The following is a 23,245-nucleotide window of genomic DNA, read 5'->3' as shown; positions in this document are numbered from 1 at the left end:
TGCGTAAATTTTAACCCTTAAATCATCACCCTACTACTTGACGTTTGGTATAAAGGTGCGTTCAAGAACGTAATCCTTTTTTTTATATCTGTGAGCTGTCTAATTATTTGTAGACATTTGGCAACACTATGCATTTAAGGGTTAAATGACTATAATAAAATACATAGAAGGTCATTTTAAATAAACTAAATTAATTTAAATTAATTATAGTGTACAACTACACTATAATTAATTTATTAATAAATAAAAATATTAATGTAATCGTATAACATTTCAATAATCGAACTATTTGAGTTTACATTCTTCTCAAGACTTATGAACAGACGAGGTGATAGGTAATCGAGGCTTGTAGTGCATTTATGAATTATGAATAACGCCACTTGACTTTCATGGATTCGCCTATAAAATAAGAGTGTAACTAATTTAGTTGTACATTGTGAATGTATAATTTCCAAATGTGTAGGTACGTTATGAATGTACATATTTAATTATGATTCAATTATTCAATAAAACCGTTCTTTGATTTAGGTACCTACTTGTGTTATAAAGAAGTAGGCTACAATCAATATATCTACTTACCTCATCAATAGCGTTTTGGTAGTCACGCAACAAGTCCTTTCTGGTAAGGAGGCCCGCCTTCAGTCGCTCGGCACCCAAGCACCAGCGAAGTTTATCACGCCGGTTCTAGATTTAATTAAACAAAATTAGATCGTAAAAAATATTTTCAGTGACATGTGATGCGTTTAAAATATAGAAAAAATTACGATGTAAGTTGTATACAAAACTTCAAAACGTCGGCAGTGGTAAGTAAATAAATGTGGATTTTTTACGAAAAAAATTAAAAGCCTTTCACATGATGACAATCTGTAAAACACTAAAAATTTGGAATTCATTTTAAAAATATAATTTTATTTATGACTACATTAGTTAGATACATACGCATACGCATAGTCTAACAAACATTATCTTAACATCAGTGTTAACATTATAGGTAGTTCATTCTTACTTTGATAACACTCATATCCTCTCGAGCTCTAAAATACTCCATCTCCGCATCCCCAAGATCGCCCTCTGTTATATCGATCACATGATCAGTGTGATGCATCTTCTCTCTGATGTGTGCCAAGATCTGGTTATGCTCCACGCAGTTATTACGGTTCTTGATGAGCTCATCTTCCCGTTCTGGTAATAAAAATGGTATTCCTGGCTAAGTGGATTCTGGGGCCCAATTAGTGACTCGTTTATATGTCAACGGAGAGTGGAAAGTTTGGAGATAGTAATGGTAATAATGGTCGTAAAAGATTTATTTCATTGTTGGACAGTAAAACGTTTCCTAAGTGTGATGTCACGTTGCTAGTACATTATACAAATTCAGAAAGTTAAAGTGTACGTATTGTAAGGTTTTCAAACGTCTTAATAATGCACTGTGGCCAACAAGATGGTTTTTTTTAGGGTAAACTAACTTTAACCCTTTCAATTATCGCCATTAAACTAACATTACTTTTTGCCAAGAGGGTTATTCCTGTAGACATGTACCTAATGTATGATAGTTAAGTATTTGTTTTAAAAGGGGGCAAAGCTGTCGTTTAACCCCTCGTTCTAATATTGATACTGAAAAGGTTCGAAAAGAGAAATCTTGAGTGCTGCGAGGGTTTTAAGCCACGAGGATTAAACAAACTTTGCTCCCGAGTGAAACACAAGATTTTTCACCACACTAACGCGAGGAAAATTCAACAACATCCATAGGGGGTATTACTGCAATGTTCTGCCGCCAGAGTGCAGCACTAGCGCCTCTAGTACACCATAGAGTAACTTATACATACTGTGCCTTAAACCGTTTTTTGACAAGATTTCAGCCAATAAAATATGACATTGATGCATTAACGCGGTTTGTAAACAAGTGCCTAATACCGGGAAACGCGAATCTAATAGTAGATTGTACAACAAGGGCATAAAGTGACAAATTTTTACCCGAGGCAATTTTTTGGTCTGAGCGAAGCGAAGACCAAAATAGTAGACGAGGGTAAAAATGGACATTTATGCCCTTGTTGTACACTCTGCTTTTCACTTCGATTGCGAGGAAAATAATTATATTTTTCACGGCAATTTACACCACGAAATTATCGTGAAGCGAAAGAACATAATACATAACCATTTCCCGCCAACTAACTTTTGAATTTTCAACATGTGATCAGAGTTTCAGACGCTTGGTTTTCTGCCAAGTCAAACATTTCGGAGCATTTTTGAACGATAATCGACTCCTATTTTATGTGATTTACTAAATTTAATGACAGAAAATACGGATTTCTAATAAATTGTAGCAAAAGTAAAATAATATAACAAGTTTTGTCATCTACACAATTTTATTGCTCAGTAAAATTGGCAATATGTTTTAACTGTTTGGCTGTTGGGACCGATTACCTTAGTCTTAGAAGAAAATTTTACTTTTATGCTCTAGAGCATAAAATGCGATTTTATGTCGTCTACGCACGACATAAAGGTGCACTTTTTGAGCATGAGAAGTGAAAATTTAGTTATCTGCCTCTTCATCGCTCGAATATGCAAGAGTGATAGAGACGAGGTTAGATAACGAAATTTCGATTTTCTTGTTTCGCGGTAGACTCCCCAGATTGTGATGGATGGTGGTAGTGGCGCCCCCTACGCAGAGTTTCGCGTAATATTCCCTATTCATCACTTCTAGCTATTCTAGCTTAACAGTCAAGCGCGCTTATCCTAACGCATCTTATAATATTATAGTAATTCTTGACGTATTGACGTTAAAATAACTTTGGGTTTCGATAACACCCGACCTTCTATTTTGTTCATAAAGTTCTCGTAGTCGCAACGCAGCTGCTCGTACTGGGCCACGTAGAGCCCAGGCCCCAGCTTTTCCAGCTTCCTGATGATGCCATCCAGCTCTGAGACCGCGTTCCTGACTCTGATGTAGCGGAGACGGAGCGCAGCCGTTTGCTCCGCCTTCCGACGTTGCAGGGTCAAAAACCGCATCAATGTCTAGAAAATTTAACATCAGCGTCATTAATAATTATCACAATTTACCTATAGTATTTTTTTAATTACCTTAAATTACCACCTTGCATCTGTCAATCGCAAGCTAACATTTTTTTATACAAAAAAACTCTTTCTGGAATAGGTGTTTAATTTTTTTTATTTGCAAGAGGAGTGGCCCTTTTAAACCTATTCATGCTAGTCAATATTAGTAATTGGCAATTAAACTCCCAGCGCCATCGCCCCCACACCACATAAGATAGGTACCTACGTATAGGTACCTAATACGTATTACATTGCTAGATAAAATGTTGACCCTTTCAAATTATTGTGTCGCGTTTTACGACTCCTGTGGGAAGGCAGAGAAGTCATGTTCGGAAAAAGGTTCGTTTCCAATACAATATTAGTCTGGTAATATTTTACGTTGTAGGAATGAAATACTTGCAACCATGGTCTAATAAAACATGGTCTTCTATTCCCAGAGTGACACGGGCCTACGTCACAATAACATTGCCACATTATTTCAACATAACATGTTACATGGGTACATTATACCTATGGTTAATAAGTTAAAATATTTCTTTATAATTTTCATTTATATGTATTTTATCTTAAATTTTACAATAACACGTCATTTTTATTGATTATTCGTTAGCAATATCTTCCGATTCACGAAAGAAATTTCAGACGTTCGGGTAATTCTGTTTACATTACTGGCATCACAGGATAGCGCTGTCACATTTGACAATTCGGATCTAGATAACTTCATGCCCTGACCGTCATCCTTGTCGAACGCGTGTTAATTGTTATTTCCTTCTCGCTCAGTGTCAGCAGTCGCAGTGTTTTCCAAACTTTTCACGTCGTAAGCTTGGTAATTAACGTGTAACTGTGAATTAGTTTTTCAAACGTTTGTCTTGTATAGATAAATAAAGTTTAATTTAATACATTATATTTGTTTTATTTTACTATGTTTCTACATGAATAACTTAAAATTAATGCCGTTAAAATAATTTTCACCGTTGGTTAAAATTCTCCCACATTTTAAAGTTTGAGAACCTGTAAACAGCATGATGACGTAGGCCCGTGTCAGTTAGTTCATACGCGAATCTCGGAATGGAGTACCAGGCGGAGTATATTATTATACCATGCTTGCAACATAATAAATTACACTTACTTCGGTTTTAACCTATGTACCTAGCTACTTACTTATTTTTAAGGCTGATAAGGCATAAGAAATAGGTCTGTATTTCTATAATAAGGATTAAGGATGTTAGCGACAAAGTTAGTGAGACCAAACTAACTCTGCACAGACTTGGTAAGCGAAAGCAGTGGGTGAAGGTGAAGCTGTTTGTCTCCCAAAATGTATTTTTTAATTAAAATATGACGTTTAAAGTGCCTTTTCGCACTGCACCTTGTCTACTCTACTGTCAGTGAATTTACTTTTTTTAATACTCCGTTTTTTTGCTTAAATACCTACTTTTATACAAGTTTTTTTTCCTGTGATGTCGATTACGTGAAATTACGCACGATACTAATACAATCATCAAAACTAGACACTGAGAAGTGGTTAAAAAATAAGAGTAAAGCTGTTGTGTTTATCTTTGATCATAAATCATAGCACTTTACCTTTGTTTCAGCCTTAACAAAATTCCCTTACCTTATCCGCAATCGGTTTCCCCTTCTTAGAGTATATAAGTCCAGTGCCTGTACTTTTCTCTAGGGCTTGCAGTCCGTCAAACTTGCTCTCCGCATAGTGAAGTTTCTCTTCATATTGCTTGTCCACCAAGTTCACTTTGGTTTTGATCTGAAAGATATTTAAATACGTTACAAATCCATGCCGATTCATGCCGTGCCATGCCGTTTTGTTTCAACGTTTAAGTTGAAATGATCAGTACGGATATGATGGTCGTTCTTGTCTACGTGACAGCGCGATAAAGCGGTGTCTGTCACTCTCTATCCCGCAGTATTAAAAAGTAACAGTTATTTTATCACGTGGATAAAGTGATCCGTAATATGCCTTCAGGATGCGCGATTTTGAGCATAACGTGTTATACTGTGCCAAATGACGTCACGTCACCGAAGTGTCAAAACTGAAGTTGAACTTTATGCATATGATGCATATGCACGTAAGTCTACGTTGCTCTGTGGTCTATGACGGATTAATCCGTCTTCGGCGTTGAACCTACGGTGCGGTTATATGCATCATTGGCGTCAAAATATATTAATTTTATGATAGACTTATTGCAAGCAAGCCTTTTTAACGCCACGCCTGGCATAAGAGGTATGGCACATTATATATATATATATATATATATATATATATGGTCGATATTTTTGAGATGATTTGTGCACCCATATTTTTACACTTGACTATAGCAACCCATCACACAGACTCCAAAGGGCCTACCGCGAACCACGTTCCGCGTGTTGCCTCCCTGTCACACTTACTTACAAATTAACAAGTGCGACAGAGAGCCAACACGTCAAACGTGGTTCGCGGTAGGCCCTCAGGTGGGCGCCGTATGCCGTAGTGGGTTGCGTGCGCCGCCCGATTAAAGCCTAGAGCCTTCCGTTATTACCATGCTACGCGGACGAATCTCGTCGGTTGGTCCGCTAGACCCTTCTTTACCTGACCATCTTGAGTATCACGGGAGACAATATCAAAATAAATATGTAGGAACCTATATGGTACATACCGTCAAATAATAATATACCGTATTACTTAAGTATTTTTCAAATTATGTTGAGTATCTTATACCTTTAAACGAGCAATTATTGTACATATAGTTTAAAACATTTATTTACATACAATATATATACAGTGGTACTACTAAACGAAATTAGTAACTAGCTTAAATCTAAAATAGGCCCTTGAGGCATTGTACCAAGGATGCTGGCGGCATTTCCTCGCTGTATCGCAATGCTGATACGTTGTGCGAGGTAGCCGCCAGCTCTTCGGTCACCAGTTACGCCAACCAGACGCTTCGCGATTTCTGCGAACAACTTATGCGCGCTGGGACCCCATGGACCTAGAGTTTCAACACCAAATGGTACAAAATGGTACTCTCTACCGAGGCTCTTATATTTGTTACGTTTTAGAATTTCGGCGCTTTCCGCCGCTCCGCCCGCTTTTACAGTAGTCCGTTGGAGGTGGGACGGTGCCAGTGTGTCTACGCAGGTAGCATCCCACACCAACATCCGTCCCAAGCTCCAAGGAACTAAGGACACTCCATCGGGCCTCTTGCCATCATCTCTGATAATGCCAGTCGGCTCAAGAAGAGCAGGCACATTGATGGTGGCAAGAGACCGACGGACTATGTCATTAAGCGACGCATGTCTCGAAAAACGGCCTGCACTTTTTTGACAAGATAATCCGTGGTGTCCCAGTCGGTCCACGTCCGTGCCACAAGAGCATATGTGTGGCGTACACACCGAAACCCCGAGTGATTTATTTATAAATATATATACCTATATTTCGGGGATCTCGGAAACGGCTCTAACGATTTTGATGAAATTTGCTATATCGGGGTTTTCGGGGGCGTAAAATCGATCTAGCTAGGTCTTATCTCTGGGAAAACGCGCATTTTTTAGTTTTTATATATTTTCCGAGCAAAGCTCGGTCTCCCAGATAATATAACATAGAAAGAGCATTAGTGTATCTTTTTTTTTAAATCTGGCACATTTAAAAGGAGCCTTTATCAATGAGACATGTCGGCTCCGTTGGGCCTCTACATTACATGAGTTTCAATAAGTGTTATTGTATTAGTGTATCTAAGCTCCAAAATAAATGTAACGAGTACAAATCATAAAGGCTCGTTAAGAATCAACGTTAAAAACTGGACCATGGTTGTACTGGACTATAGTTACCTGTTTTTACGGTATACGCATGAAACTTACATCAGCTATTTCTCTTTCGTCTTCGTTTTTCACCTGTTCGTACACGAGTAGTTTTTGTTGGTACTTCTCCTCCTGGTCGGCGGCATCCAGAGGTTGTTTTAGAACGTGAGCTTGTTTTCTTTTTCTTTGAAAGGGGATTAAAATCTGTTATGATATTGCCTTGATATATTAAACATATTAAGAACGGATCACACACGTATTTATCGGGCGCGGCCGCAGTCTGCGCCGGTCCGCCGCCGTAAAGGCAAGCTCCTGATGACACTCCTCGGTACGGAGTGAAACATGTCGAGCGTTTTTCGACTTAAAATACGTGAGTGACCCGTTCTTAATATATTTAATATGTCTGTGTCTCACGGAAGGTTTGTTATTAAAATTGCCTTGGTATGCTAAATTGCTGCAAATCTTCTAAAAAGCGTACGGGTTATATACTTTTTAGCATGAGTTAGCGTTATGCGTCTTTCTTGTGTAGATCATAAATAAATAGACCTAATATAATAGCTTAATATTTTTGTTGGACCCTTATACACCAAGAAATGATGTAATCGGTGATCAGGAACCAATTTTTCTAATTCAGTCATCGATGGCGATCACATTTAACTATGGAACCAACCTCGAAATCACAAAAAAAAATTTGCCTGTTTCATACAGTACGGCTGCAGGCTGGTCCGATGTTAATATTGTCTATGAGAGAGTTAATTTTTTTTCGCTATTTCGCAGTTGGTCTCATAGTTAAATGTGATCGTCATCGATAACTGAATAAAAAAAATTGGTTCCTGATCACCGATTAAAAATCATCGTGTAGACACGTTTAATCCTTCTATCGCAAGCTAAACTTAGTTCATGAAAAACATACTTGTAATACTCCCCCAAACGACGATGTAATAAGCTGTTCTTCAGTTGAACTTGCATGTATTCGTTTGAAAGGTCCCTGTGGGCCAGCAGATACTCTTCGCGGTTCACGGCAATGGCTGCCTTGCCCACTCCCTTCCCGATCTGCATATCATCATCATCCGCATCTTCGTTTACTGTTTTCAAAGACATTTTTTGTGATTCGCTATCATTACTGTTAACATTTTAACAGATCAGGGTGCCTACCCAAAGTGCCAATCGTTCACCGTAGCATAGCGTAGTCACCTCTCTCTATCTCTCTTCCATTTAGTGCGACAGAGACAGCTGCGTTTCGTTTGCTATGGAGCGTCAAGAATTCGACGTTGGCTACACACCCATTTTAATCATTCGGAGCCCGGCTTTGGCAACCAGCTAATAAATGCATGACGAGCGCCACGCTGGTGATTTGAACAATCACTACTTTCAATCTAATAGCTAGGTACCCTACAATCTTTTTTTTACATAGAAATCAGAGTCGGCCGGCCAGATTCGGCCCTATTACTTTTTACCCAAAGACCCCACAATCTGTAAGCGGGGAGTCTTCTTACTACTGATGTGCGTATTTGAATCGTCTGCACTGCCTTTGCGTGAAAAACATGCCGTGTCAACACAACGCTAGCTGATAGACTAAATTCTTGGATGTCAACCAAATCTTACTAAGCAAATCTACCGTTATTCTGCATATTTGTTTGACAAACCTTAAATATCCACATCAAAAGCGCACCTTTTTGTGTACAGTCAAGTGTAAAAAATGGGTGCATAAATCATCTCAAAAATATGTCCCATAACTCTTATGTCAGCGAATTAAAAACTATGGCCATATTTTTGAGTAAGCTGTTTACACCTGTATTTTTACACTTGACTGTACATTAAAAGAGTGCAACAAAACTCTTTCCACAGTAGCAACAGCCAGCAAGATGCCTTAGTAAGCATAGTAGTAACGTAAGTGCATGTTGCTGCAAATAGATAGTGACGACCAAACTGCCCAAATATATCGTAACACACCTTTGATACCATAGAAATAAGGACGTGTCCCGTTATATTTGGCCACTTTGGCTGTCACTATCTATTTGATGCTGACTGTACTTAGATACCAAGAATTACCGCATAATGTACCTGGGTCAATTTTTGAAGAGGGTGTTTTTTCGACATTTGTATGGCAATTTTTTATTTTTGAAAAATCTGATTTATAATCATCGTTTTAGAAAGGGCTCTTAACAACAAAAAATATACTGTACGAGGCACCTCTGTACTTTTTATAGTTAGCTAGATATGGACGTTTAAAGATCGACATTTGTATGGCACTATTTAGCCATTTGTAAGGCTCTTTTGACATGTATAAGGCATTTTTTCGACATTGTATGGCAGTATAAACATGTATATGCCACTATTTATTATTTTTGTTGCATTTATAAGACCCTGACGACATTTGTATAGCACCTTCTCGACATCTGTATGACACTGTGTCGACATTTGTATGCCACAATCGACATTTTTACGGTCAAAATAGCCGTCTAAATGTCGCCATACAAATGTCGCGACATGTCTCCAATAATATTTTTTGCCGATATTTCATACACGATACAACCGATTCACTTACTTATTTTACTTTATATTTTAACACTATATTTGCAACTATTATTATAAAATAAACATTTTTATTTCAACTATGTACCAACGTATTAAGCGTCCATACAAATGTCATTGTAGTCGTACCAAAATATATCGAAAGAGATTCTTACCTGTTTTTAAATAAATTATACTGTTTCCGCGTCTACATTCGATGTCAATCGATGCCCAACTAACCGCACTATTGCGTCGTAAATTTAATCTAACCGTTATTCAATAGACAAAGAAGATTATAGGGGGTATATTTAAGTCATAAAAAAACAGGTGCCGCGCGGGACAGCGATAAAAAGGCTTCCCTTGTTTTATTAAATCACGCATTAATTTATCAATATGATTAAATCAATTCTCTAGAAAATGCTCTTTATACAAATACAAAGTTGTTTGTAATACGTTGCCTACATCCAAAGTTATGATTTTTTTATTGCGCTATTGCACGCTGTTGCAATTGCGCACTGGGACACGCGAAAAACGGCAAATTTCGCCGTTTTTGGAACTTCAAATGCGATTTTGTCAGAAACAAATAATATTTTAGGTACAGTTGTGCATTATTTTTAAAGCTTATAATACATTGAATGAAGATATATACATACGCAGTCTTTTAGTCTTATGGACTTCGAGTTTTAGCCGTGGAACAGCAAAAAATGCCTATTTGAAAATTGACCCACCTACAGAACCGTACAATGCCATCTACATCTGCAGGCTTACCGCGAACCACGTTCGACGTGTTGCCTCTCTTTCGCACTTGTAAATTCATACATAAGTGTGACAGGGAGGCAACACGTCGAATATGATTCGCGGTAGGCCCTCTGCTTCCAAATCACAGCACGAATATTTTTGTACCCTAGGGTCTCTCTATTACTATTCTGCTTGCTACCAATTAAGACTCACCGCTGTTAGATCCGCTCGAACTCTCCTCCTTCTTTGACTCGGTATTAGTTTTCTGTTATTTGATACATAGGTAATTACATTATAAATATTATAATAGACAAGTAGTTAACATAAGTGCATGACTCTTCAAAGTTCTTATAATACGCATCTCCGGTTTCCTTCATCAGATTAACTCGATGTCATAATTCATCAGTCTTTCACATGGACCTAGAATACTATAAACTAAATATATAACTCTATGGTCTTTCATAAGGATGTCAAATTTCAGCTCAATCGGATAACTACCAACAAGTTATGCTTTGCATACGAATATTGCAAATTAAATATTAACTTTTATATATAACACGATTTCTGTTTAATGTAGGTATATAATTAATAGATCTATCTTCTCATTGAAGGCAAAATATAGTGAAAAGAAGAGCACTTCTATAAGCGATTTATGCGCCTTTATCTTATCATAATATTCATAATACATCACAGGCTCGACAATAAAATTAATATTAAATATTCACATCTTTACAGCTGTATTACAGATAAAAGCAGACAGACATGAATAAATGAATACGAGGGGCGGAATGCGCCCTTCGTGCCTGCAAACTTTGACGTCCCTACGAAGTCACGTGAGTTACATTAATTAAATGAAACGACAATAACATTGCAGGGCGTACCTTGGTCTCCATCGCGTGCTCCAGCCGAATTATCTCTTTATTGATTTGGTGAGCTTTACATTGAAAATAATATTTAGTGTAATTTTGTGAAACGGCACGCGAATTACAACTGTGTTGCTATGGTGACCGGTAAACAGATATCGAGCGATGCGACCAGTGTCGTGACGGCTATCATGCATGCATAGAGGTAGCGGTGGTTATGTAAACAGTTTGTTGGCACCAAGTTGGCACACCTCTTATTACCTATTGAGGTGAAGATTTCATAAAACAAACTTTTATCAAAAAAAAAAATTCTAAACCTCAATTCAGTTTCTTACATTACAGTCTTTTCATCAGCCCATCGCGTTCTTACACAATTGTTTCATATATTAACTTGCCATTACATATCCAATCGAATTCAAATACATACTTGTCAAATACCTTACGCTGTAATAGACTCGAAGATCTCCTGCAGATTGAGTTATGATATACGTGGTTGCCAAGATGCCACTTGTTGCTCGAGTCGTGTAGTGGCACGAACTGTGTCGCCTAGTGTTTACAGTGATTAGGGACCATCAACTGGACTCACTAGCTCGTTATTCAGTTGTTTATGACCACTTACACCCGTCGTTTATTGAGGCAACACGGCGTCGCTGCTCGGCAATTACTGACTTATTTTACTTAGAAATGTGCCGTTCGAGAACGTTCTCTACAAGCATCGCTAAATTAAATTTGGACATTTTGTGACAATCGTTAAGCATGACCGCGAATCGGTAATTGGTACATTAGGTGTTGCCATTCGATTTGAGGTACCTATTTGTAGCGAGGTAATAATTTGTTCTCCTAAATATGTAGTTGTAGGTATATAGACAATTTTATAGTATACATCTCTAAATCGTATTTATATCCACAGTTAATGACGAATTTAACATGTAACGACCTAATTAAGCTTCGTATCCTTATGAACAGCCTTTATGACTCACTAAAGGCTGGTGTTATTTTTTTGTTAAATTGGTTTCCGGAAGTGAGTAATAGTAGGACAAAGCTTCGCAGCTGGGGACATCTGTTTTAAGCGAAATTGAATTATTTATAGAATCTATTAAAAAAATAAGGTTACAGCTGGGTCACAGATTAGAAGCCCCATCAACACGGTATTATTTCAATGCTTAGCCATACTCTGTGAGGTGAATATTTAGGTCATACTAATTAATTTTCAATGTACTACGAATAATCCAAAATGGCGAAGAAAAAATTGTTCTTTCATACATTTCGACCGGACAGATGTTTTCGATCGGATAGCCATATTTTGCAATTTTTGGGTTGGTTCCAAATAAATAGTTATTCAGTAATTGAAACTAGTCTTTGATTTTGTTGGATCACCTGAACTGCCCAACTGCTGAGTATTACAATAAAATATAACTATACCAGTGAAATATTCAAAATACCAGCTGTTGAAATTTGAAGTCACAGTTGAAATTTTAAATTTCTACTAAAACCTAGCTAAAGCGCACTAAGCAATTCTTCTACGTGCAGTTCGCTTACGAGGACTAGGTGGTAGGTGCCTAAGTAAAGTACTGACCTAATTAATTATCGGTTGTTAAATAAAAGTTAATTTGTAATATTTTTTTTTTATTTGACATCGTTAATCAGAATAAGAAATGAGGTTTATTCCAAGAGTTCCAGGACAAACCCAAATACAAATTTAACATAATCGGACCACGCTAAGTCTTCATGCCAAGTGCTATGTCATGTATGGCGCTCCTACGGGACATGCATGCTATATTGTCACTGCCAAGTTAGTGTAGTCAAAGTCTATTTTATATCTATTTAAATCTTAATTCTGGTTTGGTCACACGCCTAAAAAAGCACTTAATCGAATACACAGCGGGAGTCTTCCCTCATTGGCACATTTTTTTAACGTGTTAACCTTTGTTGACGTTGGCAGTGTCAGGCCCTGGGCGACTGCCAGACTCTCGACAATGCGTGGTCAGAAATAGACGTTCGGTAAATTTTATACATACCGGTTTTCTTCAATCGAATATTGATGAAAGTTATAGTGTATTTCTCTAAGTAAATACATGTAAACTTTTTTTACATTTTCGGGTACTCAATAAAACATTAAATGTTATCTCGCCGATAAACCTGCCTGGATCTGACCTTTATCGTTCTAGCTTTAACCTAGGTACCTATTTCATTTAATCGTTTAATGTTTTCAATTACCCTTAGATGGCTATATAATTCGACTTATTAATCATATCGCCGCGATATATTCCTGTTAGCAAAATAAGTAGCAGCTTCATTGTTACGTCGTCGAGTAAGTAATATTACTAATTAATTACGTAGTAAAACTTTTGTAGTTTTGTCACATCGAGTTAAACTAATTGATTTGAATATTCTTAGCCAAGAAAATACCGTATTGTTTTTTTTTTACATTTTGTAATTACCTCATGGTGCTGCAAAACATATGTAGTTATGTAGGTATATAATTTTGACCACACCAGTTCGTAAAGGCTCTCAAAAACTCTATGTGGCAAAATAAAAAGCAAATTATGATTTGTATCCTCACATTGGCTGGTGGAATTGACTTTTAATAAGTGATGGGTGAAGTATTTTCCTTGCGTTGGTGTGATGAACACTGGGTGCACATTTTTGTTTTTCACTTGTGTTAAAATTTAATTAACCCTCGTGTCTTGAAACACTCGCTACCAATTTTGAAATCTTTCTCTAGCTCGGGTATCAATATTAGCACAATGAGTTAAATAACAACTTTGCCCTCCTTATAAATCAAATAATTATTATCGGATTAAAGATTTTATGTGTTATTGTATCAAATTACTTCCCTGATTATGTTGGCTACGTACATACTTAAGGTAAACGGCCCCAAGTTCGTGTTAGTACGTTATTTCGTTAGTTTTGTTTCTGGCTCAAATAATAAGGAATTCAATTATTTTTTATTCTAATTATACATATGAAAAAAATCTGTATTATTTAATCTCTTCAATAAAGTAATAACCAATATTAAACTGAGAGTAATACGACGGTCGAAACTGTCAGAGGGCCGCGAACAGCTGTGTTGTATGCGTGCACTTTTTTTAGGCGTAAGGTGCGCGCTCTCACTTGTTAAGCTTATAGGAAGGAAAAGCTAAACCCATTCGAATAAAAGTTTTTGGGAGTGTTTCTGTGGGTTCCTTAGTAATTGATTTGATAAGAAAAAAGATTGAATATATGCATAGAAATAACTTAAAATTGCAATAAATCGACTCACGAAATAGCGGTCATTTTATTTTTCGTGTGTCTCCTATTTCGTGCCACTAACGAATCAAGGATTTTCTAGATACATTTTGAGTGCTTGTTTTTAAATATAACAACGAAGATAATTAAAAAAATAAATTAGAAAACAATTAATGTATTTCATGAAGTTTCGTATGAGCGAAATTCGGTATATGTTTTTTTCACTAGAATTCTCATAAAACGAGTTTGAATGTGACCCGAGTTAAAATTTTTAAGGTATATTCCACGTATATTCTCATATTAACTACTAGCACAATTTTATTTATTATTCAATTTATTTGATTTATTTTTGTGTATGTTTATATGTATTTAACGTAAGTATAAGATAGTAAATTATTTTTTGTAAATAATTTTTATTTTTTAATTTATTTTAATTTTAATTTTTATTTAATTATTTAAATAGTTTGGCTCTTAATCACGTATTAAAGTACCCACATGGTTTACAAAGTCTTAATTCAACCATTAAAGACGACGAGTACAAAAAACTTTAAGCTAGCTCTCAAATTATTATTTTTTAAATATTATTTTTAATTTGACCATATAATCATTCGTAAGTAGGTAAGACCGTTAAATATAAATGATTATCAGCAAATTATCACCAATTACTCTAAGAAAACTGTATGCCGAAACAGGGGACACGAATTCACGAACTTAGGAGCTGACCTAAATTTGTATCACGAAATGGGAGCCAAATAAGAGGTTCACGACAAAATTCATATAAAATAAAGTTTCAACTAAAACCCTACAGTTTATGCATTAAATTATCAACAAAGAACTAATATAACTTATTCAAAAGCTTTCAAGGTAATGGTATGCTTAGTAATATTTAAAAAATATACAAACTCTCAACTCACTCTCAAGAGCATTAACCTGCCAAAACAGGGGCCCTTTACCTTATACTACTCGTAGTTACTCTATAGGTAATACTCGTAGAAACGACTGTCCCTAGAGATTAGCCTTTATCATGTACCGTGACATAAAAATTAATGCTGAAGCTGTTATTTCCGCACAATGTTATAAAAGTGAATAATAGCTGTTAAAAATATTTTTGACTGAATCACACTACAGCGGAAAATGAAAAATTACAGTAGAATCACTCTTGGCCGTCTACTAGTGAAATTTTGCAGACAACAATATTTTTAAACATGGCCTAACCTCGTTTGGTCGCTTTATTTCTTATGTTTTCACAGCATTCGCCAAACGTGTATTATTCAAACGTACACTACGTGTTACGGTTAGACTTTTCCTAATTGATAATAATAATTTGATAATGTTGTTTTCATAGTTGATAGAAAGTTGAGATTTTGACTTATGTAGTTTAATTTAACTACATACATATATGGTAGAAGTTAAGCGTCAAGATGATATTCGTATGGCAACGGTTGCATTACTTAATTCGTTCGTCTTATCCGAGGTCACGGGGACAACGCCGTCCTCGAAACGTCGGAGGTAAAAATGTGCAAAAATCGTGAAAATTTAAATCAGTGGGTTGCATTACTGTTGCGACATTACCGTAAAAGTATAAAACTATGCCCTTTAACATAACTTTGCCCACCGCGACACAGTACAGTAAAAGCGAAATACCTAACTTAAAAGTAGATACACATACAGTTTCTTCACTTTCTTCAGAAATAACTTAAAAGTAGTTACACATAGACTTTCTTCAGAAAGTGTATCTGTAACTATTTTTAAGTTATTTCGCTTTTACTGCACTGTGACGCGGTGGGCAAAGTTATGTTAAAGGGCAAAGTTTTATACTTTTACGGTACTGCTGCGGCGTTGATGCCGTCCCTGTGTGTCATAATCGCGGCAGTTATGCGGCGGCGAACGTGACTCATTTTATCAGCAAATTGACAGATACAGTTTCCGCGTCAAGGCCGCAGCAGTAATATCGCAACAGTAATACAGCTGCGGTTGCCATCCAAAAATTTTAATGAAATTATCCTTCAATGCCAAGGACAGTAAATTAGCATTAGCACCAGAAATACTGTTGCGTTTAGAAAATATATATTAGTAATAGCGTTGTGCCGTAGCCAAAACACGTAATTTACACGTTTAATATTTATTTTATTCCTTCTAGTTATATGCCTTGGCGTTAACATTCATGAAATGACATTTTTATGTAGGTACCACTACAACTAGGTACACAAGAACAAAGTTTATTTTAAGATTATTCGGTATACATATTGTTGCGTTTCATTTCAGATTAGGACAGATCGATTTTCCCGAACCATCCGTACTGACACATGATCACGTTCCTTCGTTTTATTTTACACCAAGGAATATTCATGGTTCCCTGTCGAATAACGTCAACTCAGTCTAAACAATCTCCTAACCTATTATAACCATGCATACGGTATTGAAGTTTTTATTATATCACCAGTACCTACGAAGCTAAAAAAAATGTAAAAACAAAAAAAGTCGGATCACATCTTTTTAATCACTTAAAAAGAAGCCGTACCATGACAACAGAAAGACTTTCTGAGGCAAGTGCGAAGACTGTGAAGGATTTATCTGGTCCATCTAGACCATACGGTAGTAATCCTTTGACCATCAGACATATCTTAAATTTCGTAGCAATGCCAGTGCAGCAATGTTGCATTAAAGAGACACTCAATTTCAGCTATAAAAGGATTAATTAGAGATAATAATAGTAATATGAACCCTAATTTATCATCTCTCTAGAAATTTTACTTCGCAGTTTTCTTAATTCAACTACGCTACACCGATAATGCTACAAAACTAACTATGCCTGAAGATCACTAATCCACACTTTATATGTAGGATTACTTACTTAAAATATTAATGATGAACTGGACTAAATTAAAAAACAGTGGCTTTCAAAATATTTTCATTATAAAATAAATATAAACATGAAGAGTTTAAACAGCAGTACACACAATAATGCAAAATATTTAATCAAACAAACCTTAGCACTCTAGGACACATTCCATAAATATTACATTTTGCAAGTTATTTCAAAAGATTAGTGTCAGGTGGCTAAAATTCTGGTAATACTCCTCAACTTTCAGTCTAGTTTGACCTTCCCCTATTTAAAAAACACGTTTTCGCGCACAGTTGTGTCCATTTCCACCCAAAACTAATCCATTTTAAGTATTTCTATCATTAAGACAGTTTTTATAAAGACATGAAAAAAAACTTGTTCCCAACTGAGCAAATTAAGGCAAGTTCCTCCTGTAACTATGAATGCAATTACATGAAACATGCAATCAAATACGCCCGCTGGCTAGCGATGTGCCACTGATAATGAGTGGCACATCGCTAGCCAGCGGGCGCAGACGACCAATACAATTCCGATCCAATCTCATTTAGCTTGGTAAAATTTGTTGCGGGCATTCTACAAGAACGCAATTAAATAGATAGCCGGAACGGCAAGGTATTATTCAGCCAGGACGTGCCTGCCTTACAGTTCGTTTTTTTTAGCATTAAAAATAAGGTAAACAATCTTGATGTGTATTTTAATTGAAAAACACATTTTAAAAATAAGTCACGGCAAATATGTAACAATTATGAATCTAATACAATCATTTATATTGTTCTGCTTTCATAAGTATTAGTTACTGATTTATTAAAAGCGTTTTTCAATTAAAAGACATATCAAGATCGCTTACCTTCTTTCAAGTTCTTTCTAATGCTAAAAAAAACGAACTATAGAACTGCGCAAATTGGGTTAAAGTTCTTGAGGCGTATCCTGACTGGAATAACAGGTTATGAGTTTGTTATGGATATGATTTATTAGTTTTCTTCAACCAGCAACGTCATTTTTGACATTGACTGATCATAATTATTCAAATAAATAAAATAACAAACGAGGCGAAGGTCTTTGTGAGGGACCTGGGAAAACGCTTGCGGGATAGGGGTTGCGATCCTAGATCTGGTTCGTACCTGGTCCAGCGTATATCGTTGGCTATTCAGCGCGGGAACGCCGCTGGTATTTTGGGGACGTTTGTGCCGGGTACTTACCGGATTAGGATATAGGTTTATGGCTTGCTTGTGTTTTGTAATGACCAATTTCCCTTTAAATTTGACGATGCGTGTTGCGGATGACATATGTGAAAGTATACATTTTATTTTGACGAAACCTGAGGTGGATGGGCTACCTGTATGATGACGAAGCCTGCTGCTGTGGATCTGAAGGTAGGAAGAAGTAGAATAAGAAGGTAAACTCAAATCAAATTTGTACCCTGTTATCACAATCAGAATACGCCTCCTGATCAAAAGAAAAACTCAAGGCGTTCGTGTTTACCTTATGAGTAAAGCACTAGGCTATTATTAACCCTTTAACCGCCAGAGTCTGATATATAAGACATTACATATCCAGCTCATTTCGCCACAGTCTGATAAATAAGACAAAGATCTGATTTGGTTTTTACAGCACATTTATAACTCCCGTAACTATGCCAACCTTACTCTGCGTGGTACAATTACTGTCGGTGGCGACACGAGCACGCTCGATCAAAAATTGCTGGCGGTTAAAAGGTTAAAGACGTTGTTACCTACCCTTAAAAGTAGTTTGGTCAAATTTAACATTCTATTCATCAGTTCATTACTTTAAGGTATTTTTATATATTACAATCATTCCCTGTTTGTCTACAATATTAATTTGATCTTGACCGCTTAATGTGATATTATTATTAACCATTGATTCTGATTTTTTTTTACATTCTTTGTTGTTTTTTCTTTAATTAATATTAAGTCTATATATAACTAATTATATATTTAGGCCACATTGAGCCATTTCAATTCTAATATGACTAGAAGCACATATTGACGAAATATTTTAAAGACTTTAAATGCATTTATCGACAACACACGCATACCTAGTTGTTTTTATTTTCTTTTTGTATTTTTTCTTCAGAATGTGCTTAATGAAACGGGTGCTTAATTCTGAAAATCACATCCGTATTTAAGAATATTAAGATATTAAAATCAGTTACAGCCATAACGCTACATTCTGAAGAATTAGGAACTGCCCGGTTAACTATCCCCTAAAGAAGTATTATCAATACCATTAACAGACACCAAATAGCTAGAAATATTTTACTTTTGATGTATAAAAACTGAGTTCACATAATAGTCTGAACCTATTGGAAGTTTATATAATGCAAACATTTTAAAAAATCACTAATTATTTGTCATATATATATGTATTATAACATTTATAACCGTATACTAAAATTTTAATAATTAAAGTAACAGATTATGAACTAAAAGTAAACTTAAAATATATACGGTTATTGGACTATGTTTGTGCTTTAGAAGAGGGAGATTGATTACGGAGTAGGTACAAGTAATAAAGCTAAATTGGTTCGTTTAGGCCTATTTACAAATTGATAGTCTTTACTTAGCTTCGAAGTCGACGAAGCCCAGCTCCTTTCGACTCTGAGGGACACAAAGTAATTTTAAAACGCCTGCATGGATACCTACAATTAGCAAACCTGTATATGAAATCAGGGGTCTTTTAAACCTCAATTAGATCGTTTTGCGTTTTGGAATGTGACTGCCTAACTCGGTCACTTCTAAGATTGAATAGTCAATTCGGGCTAGCTAAAACTAAGACATCGTGCCGGTGTATTTTAGTTTAGCTTAAACGGACACATTAAGTAATACAATTAATGCGTAGGTAATCACAATTTGCCCATGAGTAAAATAGCTCACTACACTCATATTCATAAATAATTAAGCAACATTAAGCAAGCATAACACTTGCTTCTTCATACATTATAAATAGCGGCTATATTCTAGACACTATAGTTTTATGTAGTAAAAACGTACAGCCACCAGGTGCATGTAGAGTGAATGCTTGGACATTTTTAAGCAGCTGTTTGGTAAAGATTTCAGACACAATTCACAAAGCGATAAATACTTACCTCTATTTAATGTATTTATTACGTAAAATTAATCTCAATTAATCTCTGCACTAAAAATGACCCGTACTCGGCTATGATAAAAGTAGGTATGTATATAATTAATGATTATTTTAATTCTTAAAAAACAAACACCAGTTTGCAAAAATAATCAAGAGACGCGACCAGAATTCGATCGCGACTGTAGATGAATTTGTGAAAATAATAATAATTTCAAATGGACAACAACGAAAGTTCGGTTGATCGAACCCCGAAAATGTGCTCCTACAGGAATTCTTTGGCAGAGTGACAACTTTTCTGTTGACCACGAAGTCGAACGACACTTTCACGAGGTCTTTCACCCTTTAAATCGTATATTCTGGTAAAAGAGATGTCGGCCAAAGGTGAATGTGCAGGTGCGCAATACAATACATGGAAGACTTTGAACATTGTTATAGCTATTGGTCTTTTGAGCACTGTTAAGTAAAGAAGTGAGCTTCCTGAGCAACGAGAGTTGCTGGGCTGTGGTGTGACCATCTCGTCATCGCCCGATGATGGTGGGCTCGTCGGCCATGGCCAGCTCGTCGGTGGCCGCCTTGTCACCTTTCCTCTTGCGCGAGTACCACAGAAACGATGCCGCAGCAAAAGCGTTCACCAACACCACGAACACCGCCAGGTAGAAACTAATGTGGAAGCTGTTTAGAACATTAAATACAAATGTATTAAATCTGACCTATTTCTGTTCAAAATAATCTCTATCGGAAAACATAACGATGGTCAAGGATAATGCTAATTTATAGTAAACTATTTATATTAAAGTTCAAAAAGTTTGGACTATGAAAGATATGAATTTACTAGCAATAAGACCATTTATTACGCCTAGGGCGAGGAATGGATAGTTTATTAAAGAATACAATCATTACTCACTAATGGTACGCGGTCTTGGGATAGATGGCAGGAACATTTTTTTCCAGCACATCTACCGTAGTTGACATCACTTGTACCACGACGAAAGTGCAGGATGCTAAACAAAGATAAGTTTGCTTTCATTAGTTATCCAAATATATGTTTAGAAGAGGCACGGCTTGCTAAATAAAAGCTTATGTAAAAACTGACATATTATGCATAATAAACAATATGTAGCTTTATCTTATCATCGTATTTCAATATCTAGGTTCGTGAAACATGAATCTGATGATGATGATGATGACGATAATAAATACTTACTGTACCGTGAATCTACTTTGAACGTGACTCACTGCGCGATTCGGGAAACGAATTAGAGATTCACTAGATATGAAATAGTAAAGATATGTGACGGTCCACGGCAAAAGGTAACAATGCCCCCGGATGAATATTGGAGCGGCGTTAATAATAGCGTAAGCGCCAGCCGCCATAAGGTACCTATTGCCGTGGAACGTCACATATCTTTACTATTTCATATCTAGTGAATCTCTAATTCATTTCCCGAATCGCGCCGTGAGATATTGAACATTCTGATGAAACTTAGCAAGATTTATATAGTTACTTCAGGCCTTATACACCTTTACAGACGATTTAAGCAGCATCTATGAATTATATTATCTAGATACTAACGACAGCGTCGCTCGTGGCTATATGACCCGATAGTAGCCTAATACCCACTATAGTTAGGTACTTAGTTTTAAAATAATTCACCATGTTGAGATCGTTCATGGAAAATATGCGTTTTTTACCCGTTTTAGGGCTAAATCCTCTAACGCCAATTCTCACTTCGCTCGCCGTCGTCAATAAGGAAATATCTTATTGACTCGTTCTAAGCCCTTTTATACACACTCATAGGATATATTCGGATAAAAACGAAAGGCATAGATTTACTTCAAAACTGTGAGACACCAAATAAATATTTTACAATAAATTAACATGTAAGGTATGAACATTTTGAAAAATAATATATTGATACCAAAACTTACTACTAATAAAATGAATGCCAGCAGCGAGTCTCTTGAACATATACCGAGGATTCCTGAACGTGTAAACGGAGAAACCGCATCCCATCGCCATCACGAAGAGGCCGATGATGCCGAATGACGTCATCGTCCGTACCAAACCTGCATCAAATTATTCAATAAATTAAGAGGAAACGGGACGGCCGCTTCTCCATACAAACGTAGTCCCCATTTTCCTCTCTGGATATTGATATTTTGCAAAATATTTGCATGACTTTATATTAACCCTAGCTATGCCTCTACGTTTGACTTTTTTCGATTTTTTTTATTATTGTAAAAATTAGGGGCGAAAAACAGACGTCATACACATTTTTAATGCTCCTAACTTTTATAATAAATAAAAATTCTAAATAAATCAAACAAAGGGACGTAGCTGTGGTTGATAGACAACAAATAGTGTCAAAATATTTTAAATAATGTTAATATCCATAGAGGAAAATGAGGCCTACGTTTGTACGAACTTTCATCTTTTCAGCTGCCAACGTAGAATCTTACGTCTCGTAACGAAGCGCAAGCTTCGAGCGTACGCCCTCGACACTGACGCTGGCCGTCATATGTGTATTTTGTCTAACTAATTGTATGCGATCGGTGTCAGCGTCGAACGTGCGTTTCGTGGTCCTCGAATTTAGTATCTCTCGTACCTTTAAATTTACTACTGAAAGCAAACATAAAATTGGCACTTAACTTTTAAAATTAGAATTAAAAATATCGAAGTAGATTTTTTAAATCGTTTATCGTATATCCTGGTGTCCTTTACTGAGTGCCACCTAGTCCATCCACTGGGCCTTACTGAAAATCAGCGTCGCGGTATATGCCATGTGGCTCATACCGTGACATCTAGCTGAGTGAGGACCATTTTGTGTACTAATTAATCTTAGTTAGTTTTAAGCTTATGTTATTGTGCCAATAAATGCTTTCTTCTTCTATATAATTTAGTGCAAGTAAATAATAAACTTACTGGGGATTTCAGTATGGTAAGCCGGATCACGCAACTTAAGATCTGCTAGCGGCTGTGCCAGGTAGTTTGTGCAAACTGAAAAATAATCAAAATATTTAGGTTTATACTGTCTTCCTTCCTATTCGTAATTTAATCATTTCGTTATGGCGTTACTCGTTATTTTGTGCAAGATCAAAGTTTTGAGTA

At 36.2% G+C, this 23,245-nt stretch overlaps 1 protein-coding gene across 3 annotated transcripts in view; it reads right to left on the bottom strand.

Annotated features, from left to right (window-relative positions):
- LOC134791706 (coiled-coil domain-containing protein 96-like) overlaps positions 1-23,245 on the bottom strand; it is a 79,088-nt gene that overhangs the window by 2,189 nt on the left and 53,654 nt on the right. For 2 of the 3 annotated variants that reach the window (XM_063762812.1, XM_063762814.1), the window contains 6 exons: positions 7,757-7,928; positions 6,904-7,027; positions 4,664-4,810; positions 2,811-3,012; positions 1,007-1,182; positions 580-684 (listed from right to left, as the gene is read on the bottom strand). In XM_063762812.1, coding sequence (XP_063618882.1) covers positions 580-684; positions 1,007-1,182; positions 2,811-3,012; positions 4,664-4,810; positions 6,904-7,027; positions 7,757-7,928 — 926 coding nt within the window. Of the gene's footprint in view, positions 1-579; positions 685-1,006; positions 1,183-2,810; positions 3,013-4,663; positions 4,811-6,903; positions 7,028-7,756; positions 7,929-10,308; positions 10,361-10,976; positions 11,123-23,245 lie in introns of those variants that run through there. The other variant, XM_063762815.1, reaches the window with a different exon arrangement.

This window comes from Cydia splendana, chromosome 6 (genome assembly GCF_910591565.1).
Source record: "Cydia splendana chromosome 6, ilCydSple1.2, whole genome shotgun sequence".
NCBI classification, from domain to species: Eukaryota; Metazoa; Arthropoda; class Insecta; order Lepidoptera; family Tortricidae; genus Cydia; species Cydia splendana.
The sequence above is the reverse complement of the archived record's forward strand: the minus strand, read 5'-3'. Positions and strand labels throughout refer to the sequence as shown.